Source organism: Meles meles, chromosome 2, assembly GCF_922984935.1.
Source record: "Meles meles chromosome 2, mMelMel3.1 paternal haplotype, whole genome shotgun sequence".
Classification (NCBI taxonomy): Eukaryota; Metazoa; Chordata; class Mammalia; order Carnivora; family Mustelidae; genus Meles; species Meles meles.
Genome location: NC_060067.1, coordinates 25,133,500 through 25,147,948, shown reverse-complemented (window position 1 = coordinate 25,147,948; position 14,449 = coordinate 25,133,500). Strand labels below are relative to the sequence as shown.

At 41.3% G+C, this 14,449-nt stretch overlaps 1 protein-coding gene across 4 annotated transcripts in view; it reads left to right on the top strand.

The window, feature by feature from the left end:
• Nucleotides 1-14,449, top strand: part of KIT (KIT proto-oncogene, receptor tyrosine kinase) — an 85,122-nt gene that overhangs the window by 41,737 nt on the left and 28,936 nt on the right. For 2 of the 4 annotated variants that reach the window (XM_045997700.1, XM_045997698.1), the window contains exons 5-7: nt 3,948-4,116; nt 8,424-8,613; nt 11,486-11,601. In XM_045997700.1, coding sequence (XP_045853656.1) covers nt 3,948-4,116; nt 8,424-8,613; nt 11,486-11,601 — 475 coding nt within the window. Of the gene's footprint in view, nt 1-3,944; nt 4,117-8,423; nt 8,614-11,485; nt 11,602-14,449 lie in introns of all 4 variants that reach the window. The other 2 variants (XM_045997699.1, XM_045997697.1) reach the window with 1 other exon arrangement.

Below are 14,449 nucleotides of genomic sequence, written 5' to 3'. Positions count from 1 at the left end.
TGTTTTAGTCACTATTAATAAAATGGTTATCTTTAATCTGAAACATTTGGACATGTTTAAGTTCTCATTCATTTAACAAATGTATAATGAATGTCTGCTCTATATTAGGTGCTGTGTTGGGCATATCTTAAGTAAATTTTAGCCAGTTATATGATTTTTTCCCCCTCTTTCTCTTTCTAAATACTCATTAGTAGCAAGGTCTTTCAGATGTCTGATCTCCCAAATATTTCACTTGAAAATTTCCATCATCTGAATATTCAGTAACTTTTATTTGCATAATCTTGGCCATCTAGTTAATTAGCTGTCATGGTGGTTTTTCTTCAGGAGACATATATGCATTGCACTGGAGAAAAGAAATAGTATATTTTCCTCCTCTTCCTCTTCCTCTTCTTCCTCCTCATGCTCTGTATTCCACATTGGCAATTTCACGCCCGTTTAAAGAATTCTTTGCTCCATAAGTAACCATGGTGATTAGCATAATGCAAAGTACTATGATGGTATTCACGTAGACTTGTGATGGATGATACCTTGCTAATGAAACCTGCCATTGACTAGGAGAATGGATTGTACTAGAGACTTGTTCTTTCAAACCAGTGGCTCAGAGAAACAAGTTTTGGTTTCCGTATCATGTAAGCTAATAAGAACAACAGCTTATATAGGGATTTTTGACTTAACTTATAGGACACAATCCTATATTAATTGGCTTTCTATAATCCTTGATTTCAGATGAGAGAACAGTTTGGACCATGTGCATATTTGAGCCTCTGTATAACTTGAAAATTAGCCTTTTTTCGATGAGAAATTAAATTGCCCCAGGCAGTTTTGTTCTGAACCATTTTTCCCAGGAGTCCCACATGCCATTCCCAATTAATGCACTGGCGCTGGTAGATAAGCCTTCAGTGTTGGGAGCCCTTTGGGGAAATCCCAGTGTGCACCTCAAGGGTTAAGGAAAACCAAATCACATGCAAACAATATGTAATGTGTGACTTGCAGATGGGGCTCATGGCTCTATGCCAAGGTTCATCCATGACTCTTTTGTTGATATCCTTTGGCTTCATTTGGAATACTTAGCACTGTTAACACTATCAAAATTATCTTAAAAATCCATGGTATTCGATTCTGACTGTTTAGAATAAGTTTAACTCATAGTGAAATGGACGATAAAATGACTGTTCTAGAGTTTTTACAGTCATTTGTTTTAAAATGTCAGAGTCTTGGAGTTTATTCAACACCCTTGAATCTTGGTTAGCTTTTCTAATGCGTCTACATCCTTGTATTTTTACTTTTTATTATGATGTTTGATAGTATCGTGAACTAAGGTCTTCAGGTTTTGAAGGTGTTGATACTGTCTCACTTAGGACCAAGCTATTCTCCCAGCACTGATGTGTTCCTTGTTCCTGCTTAGCTCCCTCTGGTAGACTCTTGGGCTCTTGCAAGAATTCGAAGGAAGATATACCATAAATCTAGAATGTGGTACGTTACCTGTCCCTGTCCGTTGTCACTCTGTCTTGGCAGAGGTGTCTGTGACCTGATGGACTGGGAGAGGACAGAACAGTGCCACCTCACCTTGCTGGTGATCTTCCCCAATGCTCTTCTGCAGTGAAATGGCAGATTCTGCCAATTATTAGAAGAATCTCTTGAAAGAGAGCATCTTCGTATCTGCATTGTGCTTCAGACTGGAAAGGCCTTTGAAGACCTTTGCTTTCTCATTCCCTTTTATTTATTTACTTAAAGATTTTATTTATTTATAAGAGAGAGAGAGAGAGCAAGGGGGAGAGTCAGAGGGAGAAACACACACCCCACTGAGCAGGGAGCCTAACATAGGGGTTCGATCCCAGGATCCCCGTCCCCCCAGTTCATGACCTGAGCCGAAGGCAGACACTTAACCGTCGGAGCCACCCAGGCGCCCCCCTCTCATTCCCTTTTAAAAACAAAAGCTGAGACTAGTAGTATCCTTGACTTGCTCAAGATCTCACAGTTACTTAACAAAGCAGGTTTCTCTTCTTTTTATTTCAAAACATTCGGTTTTGGCAGTCTGCTCTTATGTATGCTCATTTTAATGTAAAAAAAAAATTTTCCAAAAATATAATAACATGAAAAAAAAAAAGAGAGAAACAGATATAATTCCACCAATGCATGTAGCAGTGCTGTGCAATGGAAATAAAATGTGAGCCTCCTATATAATTTTAACATTTTCCAGTAGGCACATGACGGTAAAAGTAAAATTGATTATAGTACATTTTTTTAACCTAATATAGCTAAAATAGTATCTTATGTAATTACTACAAAAAGTTACCAATGGGTTATTTTATGTTTTTCATATTAAGTCTTCAAAATCTGGGACATACTGTATATTTAAAACGTAATTTGGACCTCAAGCATTCTAAGAGCTCCGTATCTTTATGTGGCTCGTCTTTATAAATGCTTTATTACCTACTTTTTTTTACATTTTTCTTTTCTCTCTGCCCCGCACATATGTATTACCACATTTGAAGTGTTAAGGTATACTTAATTTATGCTTTTTAAGTAATATAAACATTTTTCTTATTTTCACATTTGTAATTTCGATACTTTTATACCTTTATACTTGTATACCTTTAGGTCATTTCCAAGATTTTACTGCAATAAATATTTTGGAGCTTTTTTTTTTTTTTTTTTTTTTTTTTTTTTGAGTCATTTCCTTGAGATAAATTTGCTGGAATTAATAAAGGGGTAAGAACAAACTGCCCAGTTACTTTCCATAAGGATTGTTCTGATTTACAATAATGTCAGAATGGTCTAATGCTAATAGTTCACCACTGCTTGGCCTGTGAATTACCCTTGATCTCATTCCATGTCAATATCAGGTCCTATTTACTTTCTTTTCTCAGTTATTATTTTTTTTCAATAGGAATATGGTTTTTTTACAGAAAATTTGAAAGATGCAGAAAGCTGTATGGTACTTCCTTTAGTATTTTCAGAGTGGCTATGGTTTTTATTATGTTTTATTCCCATGATGTTTTCCATACAAAAAAAATCTCTCCATGTCTTGTCTGCAGACAAATAAAGGGAGTAGAATGGTGACATCACAAGAGTAAATTTGCAGCTTTTTCTCTTCCACTCATGCTTAAATAATTCAGGGCTGGTCTAACATATCTCACGTACTTTGGAACGTCTTTTAATAGAAGCCAAAATTCTGCTGGGTGAGAACTGTAGGGTGCATTTCCAAGTTAGTTTTAGACATTGTGACTCGGGGTGCCTGGGTGGCTCAGTCGGTTAAGTGGCTGCCTTCGGCTCAGGTCATGCTTCCAGGGTCCTGGGATCGAGCCCTGCATCATGCTCACTGCTCAGCAGAGAGCCTGCTTCTCTCTCTCTCTCCCTTTGCCTGCTGCTCTGCTTACCTGTGCGCTCTCTCTCTCTGTCCAATAAATAAATAAAAAATCTTTTAGACATTGTGACTCAATTTCTCTTCATGAAAATAATATAAATGTTAATTAAATAGAATATTATTATTAGCAGGGTGTTATCTTTCAATCACTAGGATATAGAATAAAAAAAGATGCCTAACAGCAGATACTGATATGACTTCACTATGCTGACTCAATGTAAAATACCAGTATTCTGTAATATTTCTTCTAGAGTAACTTGTAAAATTTGGCCCTGTTTAAAAAAAATAGTGCCGCAGAGAATTTGGAATTATGTATGCCACGGTTATTATGAAGTGAGTTTGCATGTTTTTTTTTCAATCATTAATAATGACTATCTTTCAATATAATCCTGTAACATGAAGTGTTCCAATGACAGACTTGTCATGATGCTTTATTGTTCTTACTTAAGGAGCGTATAATGAATGTTAATATGGAGAAGTTAATTGCTGCTATTTTTAATTTATCTAGGAAAGATCCTGAATCTAAATTTTATGGTAATCTTTGATTTTTTTTTTTTTTCTCTCCTTCCGAAACCAGCAGACTAATGCACAGACGCAGAGTAATAGTTGGCATCAGGGTGACTTCAATTTCGTACGTCAGGAAAAGCTGACTATCCACTCAGCTAGAGTCAATGATTCTGGAGTGTTCATGTGTTACGCCAATAATACTTTCGGATCAGCGAATGTCACAACCACCTTGGAAGTTGTCGGTAAATCTCTCTATGGGAATGTATAAATTACTGGCAGTAGTGAAAGAAGAAATTGCTAGATAGTTGCCTTTTTGTGTTAAGAGAATGTTGAGAGATGACTAGAAATTTAATTGTCACCACATGAATGAATGAATGAAAGAAAGTGATCATTGTCGCCTTTTCCAACTAAGAGCACAGAAGCAAATTCTACCAGTTTTAATAAAGGGGAAGTGGAAAGCTGTAACTGAAGTTGTTTAAATGGGTCATTTTTCTGCCATCCACCTCCCTAGCAAACAAAAATAAAATGTTAAGTGGAACTTTTTCAAAAATTCTAGGCCTTGCTGAATGACTTGAGCTTGGAAATGGATTGTAGACTTTCTGTATGGAGGAGTGCAGATGCTGGGAGCTGAAAATATTTCTCTGAATCTTTTAGGGAGTCACCTAGGCCTTTGGTTTCTCTTTTTATCATTTATGGGCCTAGTTTGTTTGTTGCAGGAAGGACTGGATTGGGCTTCTTCCTAGTACACCCCTTACTGTACTCCATCCGCCAACCTTATAGGCCGTAGCATAAGCCTTCAGGAAAGAGACCCAGTAGGGGCTGACCCATTGGCTCTAGACAGCATCAACTAGATCATGGTTCCCTAGAGTCCTAACCCCATCGTAGTTGATGTGCACAGTGGGTTTAGCCTTTTCTTTCCTAGTCTGGAAATCTCACTAAACACTTACTTTCTAAGGTCTACTTAATGAGCGCAGAACATAGTGAATGTCCTGGATGTTTTTGATTTACTGGAAATAATAATAATTTCTAAATTATGCATTTTTGTCTTTTGAGTATCGTTTGAATTTAATCTATTTTCTTTTTTAATGCAATTATAGTCTTAGTGCTTGACTTTTAAGTACTTATAGGGTGGCAGATTTCTTCATCACGAGGGATAATAAAATGATGTGCTATTTGTTTTTGTCTCTCCTCTTTTCCCCGCGTTTCTTCAATAATTCATCAAGCAGTGTTGGAGGTCTGTGATTTATCCCACAATAATCTCATATAATTTTGGCATTTCTGCCCATGTTGTAATGGAAATCATCTCACCAGACTAAACGTGGAGAACACCCTTTACTTGCAGTTAGATTCCGCAGGCAGAGAGAGTCTTACTTTTTCCCTAAACGTGATTGGGAACCATTTATTAATTTGAATAGAAAGCGATGCTTTTAAAATATTAAACTCCATAAGTGCTAATTTGCTGAGTTGATTAGGGAGCATGTTGATCTATCAGCTTCAGCTCCAGAAAGCAATTAGTAAGGATGTTTTGAGCGTATTATTGTATGTAATCAGATTTTTAAAACCCATTCATCAATTTCCAAGAATATAGCTGTGTAACTGGAAGGACTTGTGGCTGGGAAACCTGAATCTGGTTTTGTATTGTTTTGGGATGGGTTGGGATGGGACAAGAACAGGAGGAGACAGAGAGAAAAGTGATTTCTTTTGGGAGCTGGGGGTGGGAGGCTTGGGGTTGGTCCTCACCTGGTTTTGAGTCGGCGCTGTGCCGCCTGACTTTCGAGGGCACCTGACTTCACCTTTACCTGCATTTCCTCCTCCGAGAAACAGCCTCTAACTCCAGAGGCTGCAGAGAAGAGAAAAGGCAGTAGATTTGGTTTATAGAAGTGCCTGGCATTATGTCTGTACTTGACTCAGTGTTAAGGCATCACCAATTCCTTAATGCAGAAGCACCTGAAAAAGATCTTACTTCGGTTAAAACCCTGATGGAGTTCTTGGATCCTCGTAATTCCTGTACTTCATGCATTTGAAGCTCTATTCCACTACAGGACATTAAAGTATATTGAGCCAAAGGACTCTAGAAAACTCAGGAGGAACTTAAGTATTTTACATATGGTGATGATAAGAGAACTCTTTTCAGTGCAGATACTGTTGTCTGTAATATTGGAATATTTTGCATTGTGTGGAATTTGGGGATTTAGGACCTTAAGAGCATGAAAATGTAATGTAGCTCTCAGATGAAGCATTTATTCCCTCCAAATTAAGCTAAATTTGCTTTAAAAATAGCAAGGGGAGTTTCATTTATGAAGCAGGTATTAGAACAGGGTGGTGGTTTCCATCTTCAGCATTCGCCTGGATGATTTTTTTTTTTTTTTTAAGATTTTATTTATCCATTTGACAGAGAGAATCACAAGTAGCCAGAGAGGCAGGCAGAGACAGAGGGGGAAGCAGACTCCCCACCGAGCAGAGAGCCCGAAATGAGGCTCGATCCCAGGACCCCGAGACCATGACCCGAGCCATAGGCAGTGGCTTAACCCACTGAGCCACCCAGGCGCCTGATTTTTTTATTCCCACCTGTCTCAGATCCTTTCCCATCGGTACAGTTGGACACCTTTTATTCTGAATCTATAGGAAACTGACGAGCATTAAATACTAGACTGACAACTCATGTGAGACCTTAATATAGTCAACCTAATAGTGCCAAAAATAATGACTAACAATTTTAAATCTTAGAATTCTTAAATTTTGAAAAAACAAATGGAAGAATAAAATGAAAACCCTTCCATAATCCCATCAATGTGATTTAACTGTTTTTAAGATTTGGTGTATTGCTTATATTTTTACACACAGCAGGGTTTCAGTTATACATAAGATTTTTAAAGTATTTTATTTATTTATTTGAGAGAGAGAAGGGGTATGAGTGGGGGAAGGGGCAGAAGGAGAGGGAGAAGCAGGTTTCCCTCTCAGCAAGGAGCTGGAAGCAGGACTCGACTCTATCCTGGGACCCTGGAATCGTGACCTGGGCTGAAGGCAGATGCTTAACTCACTGAGCCACCCAGGCGCCCCTATACATATGATTTTATTCTTTCTCTCTAACAAAGTATATAGAGAATCTAGGGTATATGCAGCTGTAAAAAGAGGCTGGCCTTGGCTTCTCACAAATGTGTGTTCAGATCTGGGCTCTGCCTTTGGTTAGCTGGCTCTTTAGCTTTCCAGGACCGGAGATTTTTCATCTATAAATTAGGATTTATGTGCTTTCTCTCTCAGTATTGTTATAAAATTAAATATTTGTCATAATTATTCATTTAAATGTATACTAAGGTACTTAGGGCAGTTCTTGGCCCCTAGTAAACATTCTGTAAATTGTGGCTATAAAAATTATATTGGAAATTATTTTAGTACAGTTTTTTCAAGCTCCTCCTCATATTATTATATTATAGCCATTTCGGAGGGCTGCTTTATTAACCAGTTCTCTGATGTAAAAAATTACTACTTCCAGGGTAGATGGCCATTCCTTCTGTATGTAGCTATCCACTGAGAAGTGTTCTCAGATGGGAGTTACAGGGTTAAATGGGAGAAGAGGTAATTATAGAAAATCTCTATTGCTACATGCTTTCTGAAAGAGTTGTGCCAATTTACGTGTGTAGTTCAGTGTGCTACTTTTACCACACTTGCAAAATTACTGAGTTTCTTTCAAATTAGTTTTGCTGTTTTTCCATAGGATGTATATACTTTATTTTTTAGCAGCTTTATTGAAGTTTTGCTATTTTTAATAAGTGAAAAGTGAAGCCTTATTTTAATTACTAGTTTCAATATTTTTCCATCTATATTTTCATGTTCTCTTTCCTACTGTCTTAATTTTACTATAGGAGACATTTAAAAATGCTTATGTATTCAGAGTCTTAGGATTTTTATGATTTTATAATTATTTTTTCTTCTGTAGTTCCTAAAAAGCCTAGAAAACTGCTCCTCCCTCTATAGAAGAAGTTTGATAGGAGCGAATTCTGTTGTTCAGTTAAAAATACGGTATGGTTATTAAAATGCTATCCTTGATTTCATCTGTGACATACGATGTGATGAGAAGATGTAAGTTTTTTTTTTCTTTAAATAGTGAATGGTGTTCTTTCAACATCTTCATTGACCATTAGGGCTGTCTTCCTCTTCTTGGTTTATGACATTTTCCTATCACATATACATTTATATTGGGTCTGGGTAGGGGCTAAGTATTTAGTCCAAATGCTTTTTAACCTAGGAAGCATCAGGATGAGTCATTCTAGATATATGATATGGAGCTAGATCTTTAAGAGAGTTGCTTGAGAGACAGAGATGGGAGAATAAACATTTCAGGTGTGTCTTTCCTCCTCTTATGGCTGTGATTCTACAAGAGCAAAAAGGAAAAAAAAAAAAGGTACAATGGCCAGTTAAAATCGTCTTGTAATTGCCAATTAATAACCTGAAACCAGTCAGTTATATTTGTGATCCAGAGATGAAGTTGTGTTTTCTGTTGCATAGTTGTGGGTAATAGTTTCTTCCTGTTTTGTTCTGTTCTAATTAGATAAAGGATTCATTAATATCTTCCCCATGATGAATACTACAATATTTGTCAATGATGGCGAGAATGTGGACCTGATTGTTGAATACGAGGCATATCCCAGACCTGAACGCCAGCAGTGGATTTATATGAACAGAACCTTCACCGATAAATGGGAAGATTATCCCAAGTCTGACAATGAAAGTAATATCAGGTAAGAAAAGAGCCTTGCCTTGGGGATTAGACATCTCCCCCCCCCCCCCCCCCCCCGCTTCCCTCGGCTTGCCAGATGCTATTTCTGTGACCCATAAATGGGAAAGAAACCCTGATAAAAGAAGTTTGGGGCTCCTTCCTGAGCCCTCAGACCAGTATTGCCTTTGGCTATGTGTTTAAAGCACACAAAAACGTCTGGGCAACAGTATTTGCATCTCTGGTATGGAGGATAGTTCAGAGCAGGGACTGGCATATACTAGGGACCCATTACATAATTTTTTAGGGAAAGAGGAAAGTCGACGCTTTGAATCCTTTTTTAACAGCTGTAAGAAAAATAGGCACTTGGGTGGCTAAGTCTAGGTTAAGCCTCCGACTCTTGATTTTGGCTCAGATCGTGATCTCAGGGTCATGGGATCCAGCCCGGTGCTGGTCGGCTTCTGCTTCTCTCCTCTCTCTCCCTCTGTTCCCCCCACCCAAAGCTCACATGAGTACATTTTCTCTCTCTCTCTTTCTCAAAAAAAAAAAAAAAAACTTAAAAAAAAAAAACAATAACAAGAAAACCCCCAAAACCAACAAACAAACCCTAAACTAAAAGAAAGCTAAGCCTCATTCAGTAATTTTGGGCCAGGCAGGCAGTGAAGTCAAGTTCCGTCACATCACCTCTCTCTCTCTCTCTTTTTAAAGATTTACTTATTTATGTATTTATTTATTTGAGACAGAGATAGAGCACAAGCAGGAAGGAGGGGGAGAAGCAGACTTCCCTCTGAGCAGGGAGCCCAATTTGGGGCTCCATCTCAGTACCCTGGGATCACGGCTTGAGCTGAAGGCAGCCACTTAACTGACTGAGCCACCCAGGTGCCCCTATTTATTAATTTTAGAGAGAGAGAGATTGAGAGCACAGGGAGGGGCCGAAAGACACTTTGGCAGACTCCCTCCCGAGGTCAGAGCCAATACGGGGCTCAATCTCACAACCCCTTGATCACCACTTACAACTCCGAAATCACCACCTGAGCCAAGAGTCGGACACTTAACCACCTGTGCCACCCAGGGGCCCCCACACCTTTCATTTGGTCCTCAAGACATTAAATGAAAACAGTAGCAATCGTAAAATAGTAGAAAGTGAAATAAAAATAGCAAATAAAAATAATAAGAAAATAAAAAAGTAAAATTGTTCAAGTCGCTTACTCTCTGTAGGCTGCAGGTGCTCTTGGCGGTGCTGTGCTGTTCTAAGAACCTTCCATATATTAAGTCAATAATTTTAGTCTTCACAAACCCCATGGACAGGCGCTCTTAGATTTCTGTCATTTCTGTAGAAGAGGAAACTGAGGCACAGTGAGTTACGTAACTTGACCAGGATCAAATGTCTAGATCTAGATGCCTAGATCGACTTCGTATTTTTTTCCTGTCAGGAGGTGTGGGCTGTTGTAGGGCTGTGGGTGAGAGGTGATGCTGTCCCGGACCAAAGTTCAAGGGTTGGAGGGAGAGGGGTGGATTTGGGAGGCATCCGGCTACCTCTGTAGTAAGACTCAGTGATTGCAGGGCTGGGAGAGAGAGGTAGGAGCTGAGGATGCCCTTCGGATTCTGTGTCTGTCAGCCATGTTGGATGGTGAGGGGGGATTCTATTCAAGGAGGAGGAAGGGTTATGGGGTCAAAGACAGTGAGTTTGGCTTAGGTTTGTTAAATTGGAGGTTTGTTAAATTGGAGGTTGTCTGGAGTGGAGACATTCAGGTAGGAAGTATCCCAGGTCAGGTTCCCTAGAAGCAGAGCAGAGAGATTCTGGGTCAAGGGCTTCATTAAGGGAGAGAGAGCTGCCAGGCAGTAGGAGAGCAGGGCAGGGAGGGTAAGGTAAAAGAGGAAAGAAAGGATGGATGGGTGAGTGGCAGGCTGAGCACAGGGCCCCTCCGGAGCAAGTCCCTTCCCACGGGCAGTCACTCATTGGCTGTCGACCAGGATGGGCAGTCGATTTTCAAATGGGGTCAGGTTTCCCAGGGCAAGACTTGGGAGGAAGACGTTGCAGGTGTGAGTCATTCTTAGCTGTACCCACGAGGCAGGGGCCTGGGGGCATGAGAATAGCTTTGCAGAAGAGGCGTAGGACCAAGAAGTCTGAACTAGAGGTAGAGGTTGGAAAGTTGTGAGCAAACAGCAAGTAGTTGAGCGGGAGAGTAGCTTGCTCGGGATGGTGCAGTATGAGAGGAGAGGCCAACTAGGCCGCTGTGTATGTCAGGATGGCTGTGTGGCTCCGGTGGGTCAAGGGCTGCATGGGGCGCTCCATCCCCTCCGTGCCCATGTCCGTAACTCCCCTGGCAGGCCTACGTGCTTAGTCTACATGGCCGTAGCTGGTGTCCTTGCAGTGAAGGGGAAGCTCGAAGAACAAATCCTGCAAAAGACACTGGGAAGAAGTAGTGAGGTGAAGGGAGAACCAGGAGCTTATGGTCCTTGTGAGAAGGAAGCTGAGGGCCCCAGTGTTGACCTGGCTTCGAGGGTCCCACACCTCCACATGGACACCTGCCGGCCTGGCCAGGTGCTCAATGGTAAAGCGCAGCAGGACGGGTGAGTTCGGGACGCTGGTGAAGGACTGAGGGCAGAGAGAGACGTGGGCATGAGGACAGCCAGGGAGGGGGAAGAGGCTGAAGTCTCCACGAGGTTGCCTTTGGGCTGAGGAAGCCTCTCCCCATGCAGCCATTTGTCCCAAATTAAATACACGCGTCTGTGTCTGGATTTATTAATGTGGGTCTTGTTAATGCTGAGTGAAGTGAGTCCTGTTCGTCCTCGAACAGGCATGTATTTCCAGAGAGCAACTGGAAAAGACTCACACTCGAGGCACACCGTTCCCAGGTGATTGAGATCTTCTCTTTTCTCTCCTCTTTCCGTAGATACGTGAGTGAACTGCATCTCACCAGATTAAAAGGGAACGAAGGAGGCACTTACACATTTCAAGTGTCCAATTCCGATGTCAGCTCTTCCGTGACTTTTAATGTTTATGTGAACAGTGAGTAAAGCGAATGGTTCCTTATCTTTTTATTTTTTATTATTTTAAGTCGTGGCTGGTGTTTGTAACAGCTGCAGAACCGAGCTCATTGTGTACTATGTAAATAACGTCTCATGATAATTTTGACCTTAACAAAGACCCCGCGGTTTGGTGGTTGGAAGAATGTGTGTGAAGACCAGTTCCTTGGCCTACATTTCACTGACCACACGACCTTGTGGAGGTCACTCAGATTCTGGGTGCTGCCTTTGAAGTAAACAGAGGAGCCATAGAAGTTAAAAATAACAGGCGTTTGTGGGAAAATGTATTATTATTGATTGTTGAAACGGGGAGCCAGAGGTTGAATAGGACCTGGTGATGTTAGCTGGGAAAGAGATGCTATCAGGCTCCGACTTGATTTCTTTGTCACAGTGCTTTCTCTTTCGGGGTTGTGATATTATTTGTGTTTAGATTGTTCTCCCACTAGGATGAATGCAGTATTGATCAGGCTCGACAGGACCCTTCTGCAGAGCACGTGGGTACTGTGGGAGAGGGAGCAGGTGGTTTAGGGGGGAGCAGAGCTTGGGGGAACCCAAACACCTAGGTTCTGCCCTGCTGCACAACATCGTAGAGAAATGTCTTTGCACAGAGATTGAGACGGAGGAAGCACGCTCACCAGCAGGGACTCCTGCCCTGTGCAAAGCTGCTTCCTAGTTGTACTCTAGGGCCTAGCTGCACATTCAGGGAAGGAGAGCAGGTATCTGCCACACCGCACCAGCCAGGGTACCAGGACAGGAGACCTTCAAAGAGGCAGAATTCCAGAGGAAAGGTCAACAAGATGACCATGGGAATTAGCCATCCTGGGTGTGTGTTGGGGGGCTGGGGGTGAGGAGACAACCTGGAACATTCCCTAGGGAGCAACGTAGAAACTCTGCTGAGCCCTTTGTGTGTGTTGGGCAGCAGGAGGGCTGTGGGAACAAAGGATGGGTGTCAATTTCTTGTCCTCAAGGAGCTTACCTGCTGTGACGTTCTTGTGCAAGTTACTTCCTTGATGTTGCAGCTGGGTGGTATGGGGTGGGGAGAGAGCTCCAACTACAAATGAAGACAGGAAAGTGATACTCAGGGCGGGGATTTGATTGCTAATCTGGAGTCTTTTAACAGCACCCTCATTTCCAAGAAGAGGTGTTGTTAGGTGTTAGATAAAGAGGGTCACATCTATGGAACTAATAAACAAGTTTCTTCACTCCAGGCTTTGTCAGGATCCTTAGTGTGCTGGTGTATTACGCCTCCCTGGAGGGGGGCCTTGGGGTGGGGTGCACAGCTCAAATGGCTCTGACCACCCAACCTTTTTTGAGGAAATCGTGTTAATTAACATCTCAGTTCCTCAGAACACTGTTGATGATGTGGTATCTCATTGGCTTTCATTTCAAATATCTCTAGATTAATTCAGATGTTAATCAGAGACGTTTAGCATATTACACAAGGGCCAAATTACCGGCTTCTGAAAAATCTCAATATTCAAGTAATTTAAGAGGCGATTACAGGTAAATCAATATCCTTACAAGCATCATAAGCTTACTCTCCACACAAAACTGGATTTTTGGGTGCTCTAGTGTAGCGCTTATCCAACTGTGGTAAAGGGCCTTTTTTTAAAAGTTTCTGATTTATTCTGGATCAGTACTTGCTACAAAATACAGTAAGAACCAATCCCTAGGAAGGTGAAGTGAGTAAAAACAGACATATGCAACATCCAAATTTAATTTTTTTTTTTTTTAACTATGAGATTCAGTAGCTAGAAAAATTACTCTGTCCAATTTCTCCTTGTAAAGACTTATTGCTGGTTGGTTGCACTCACCCCTCTTTGGACCGATAACATCGGATCACGGCCACGGCCGGCTCCACAGACCTCACTTGGAGAAGCTCAGCACTTGGAAATTTTATAAAATTAGTGCTATTTGCATCTCTCTTTCCCTGGCTTCAAGGTCAAGGAAGCATGAAGCACTTGTCTCTTTTCCTCCTCCTCATGCTTCCGTTTGCTAGTGTGAACTGCCAGTTGGCTGCAAGTCCCTGAATTTTGAAAGATGTCTCTGAAGTCACCATTCTTTTTCTCTGGTATCCAGCAGGAGTAGTGTTGGTCACCTCTTTTTTTTTTTAAGATTTCATTTATTTATTTGACAGAGATCACAGGTAGGCGGGGGGCGGGGGGCGGGGGGGGGAAGCAGGCTCCCCACTGAGCAGCGAGCCAGACTTGGGGCTCGATCCCAGAACCCTGAGCAGAAGGCAGAGGCTTAACCCACTGAGCCACCCAGGCGCCCCTTGGTCACCTCTTCTGGTGAACTGATGCCTGTTTGAAACAAGATGGGAACCAGCATTAAGCTTCTCAAATGACTTTTTTTACCCCTGGATTCCCTGTTGGGGCAGAAGGACTTTTGCTTATGCCGAGGCCTGGGTCTCAGACCCAGCATTTGCCTAGCTCCTATGGGTCACACAGGGCACACAGATAAGAGTGGTGAAGAGTCTCCCCACTTAGGGTGAGTTTTTCAGGAAGTTTTTCGTTGCTCTCAGTTTGTTACAAACACTAACTGACAAAAGGCACTTCTTCACTTACCTAACCCGTCGGATTTCTGGAGCTCCAAAGGCCTTGACGGGTGGTAATTTTGTGTGAAACTTAAAAACATCTACCTCTTGTGAAGTGTGTCCAATTGGTCTTTACAGATAAAGGTAGCTAATTACTTTTTGATTTTTTTTTTTAAATTGAAAGAGATTTTGGAATGGCAAAATCCAAAGTATTCAAAAACAGTTTTGAAACTTAAAATTGGAGCAGTTGTGTCCATTTTGACATAATGTTTTAGCTGAGCCAAATGCCTCCGTA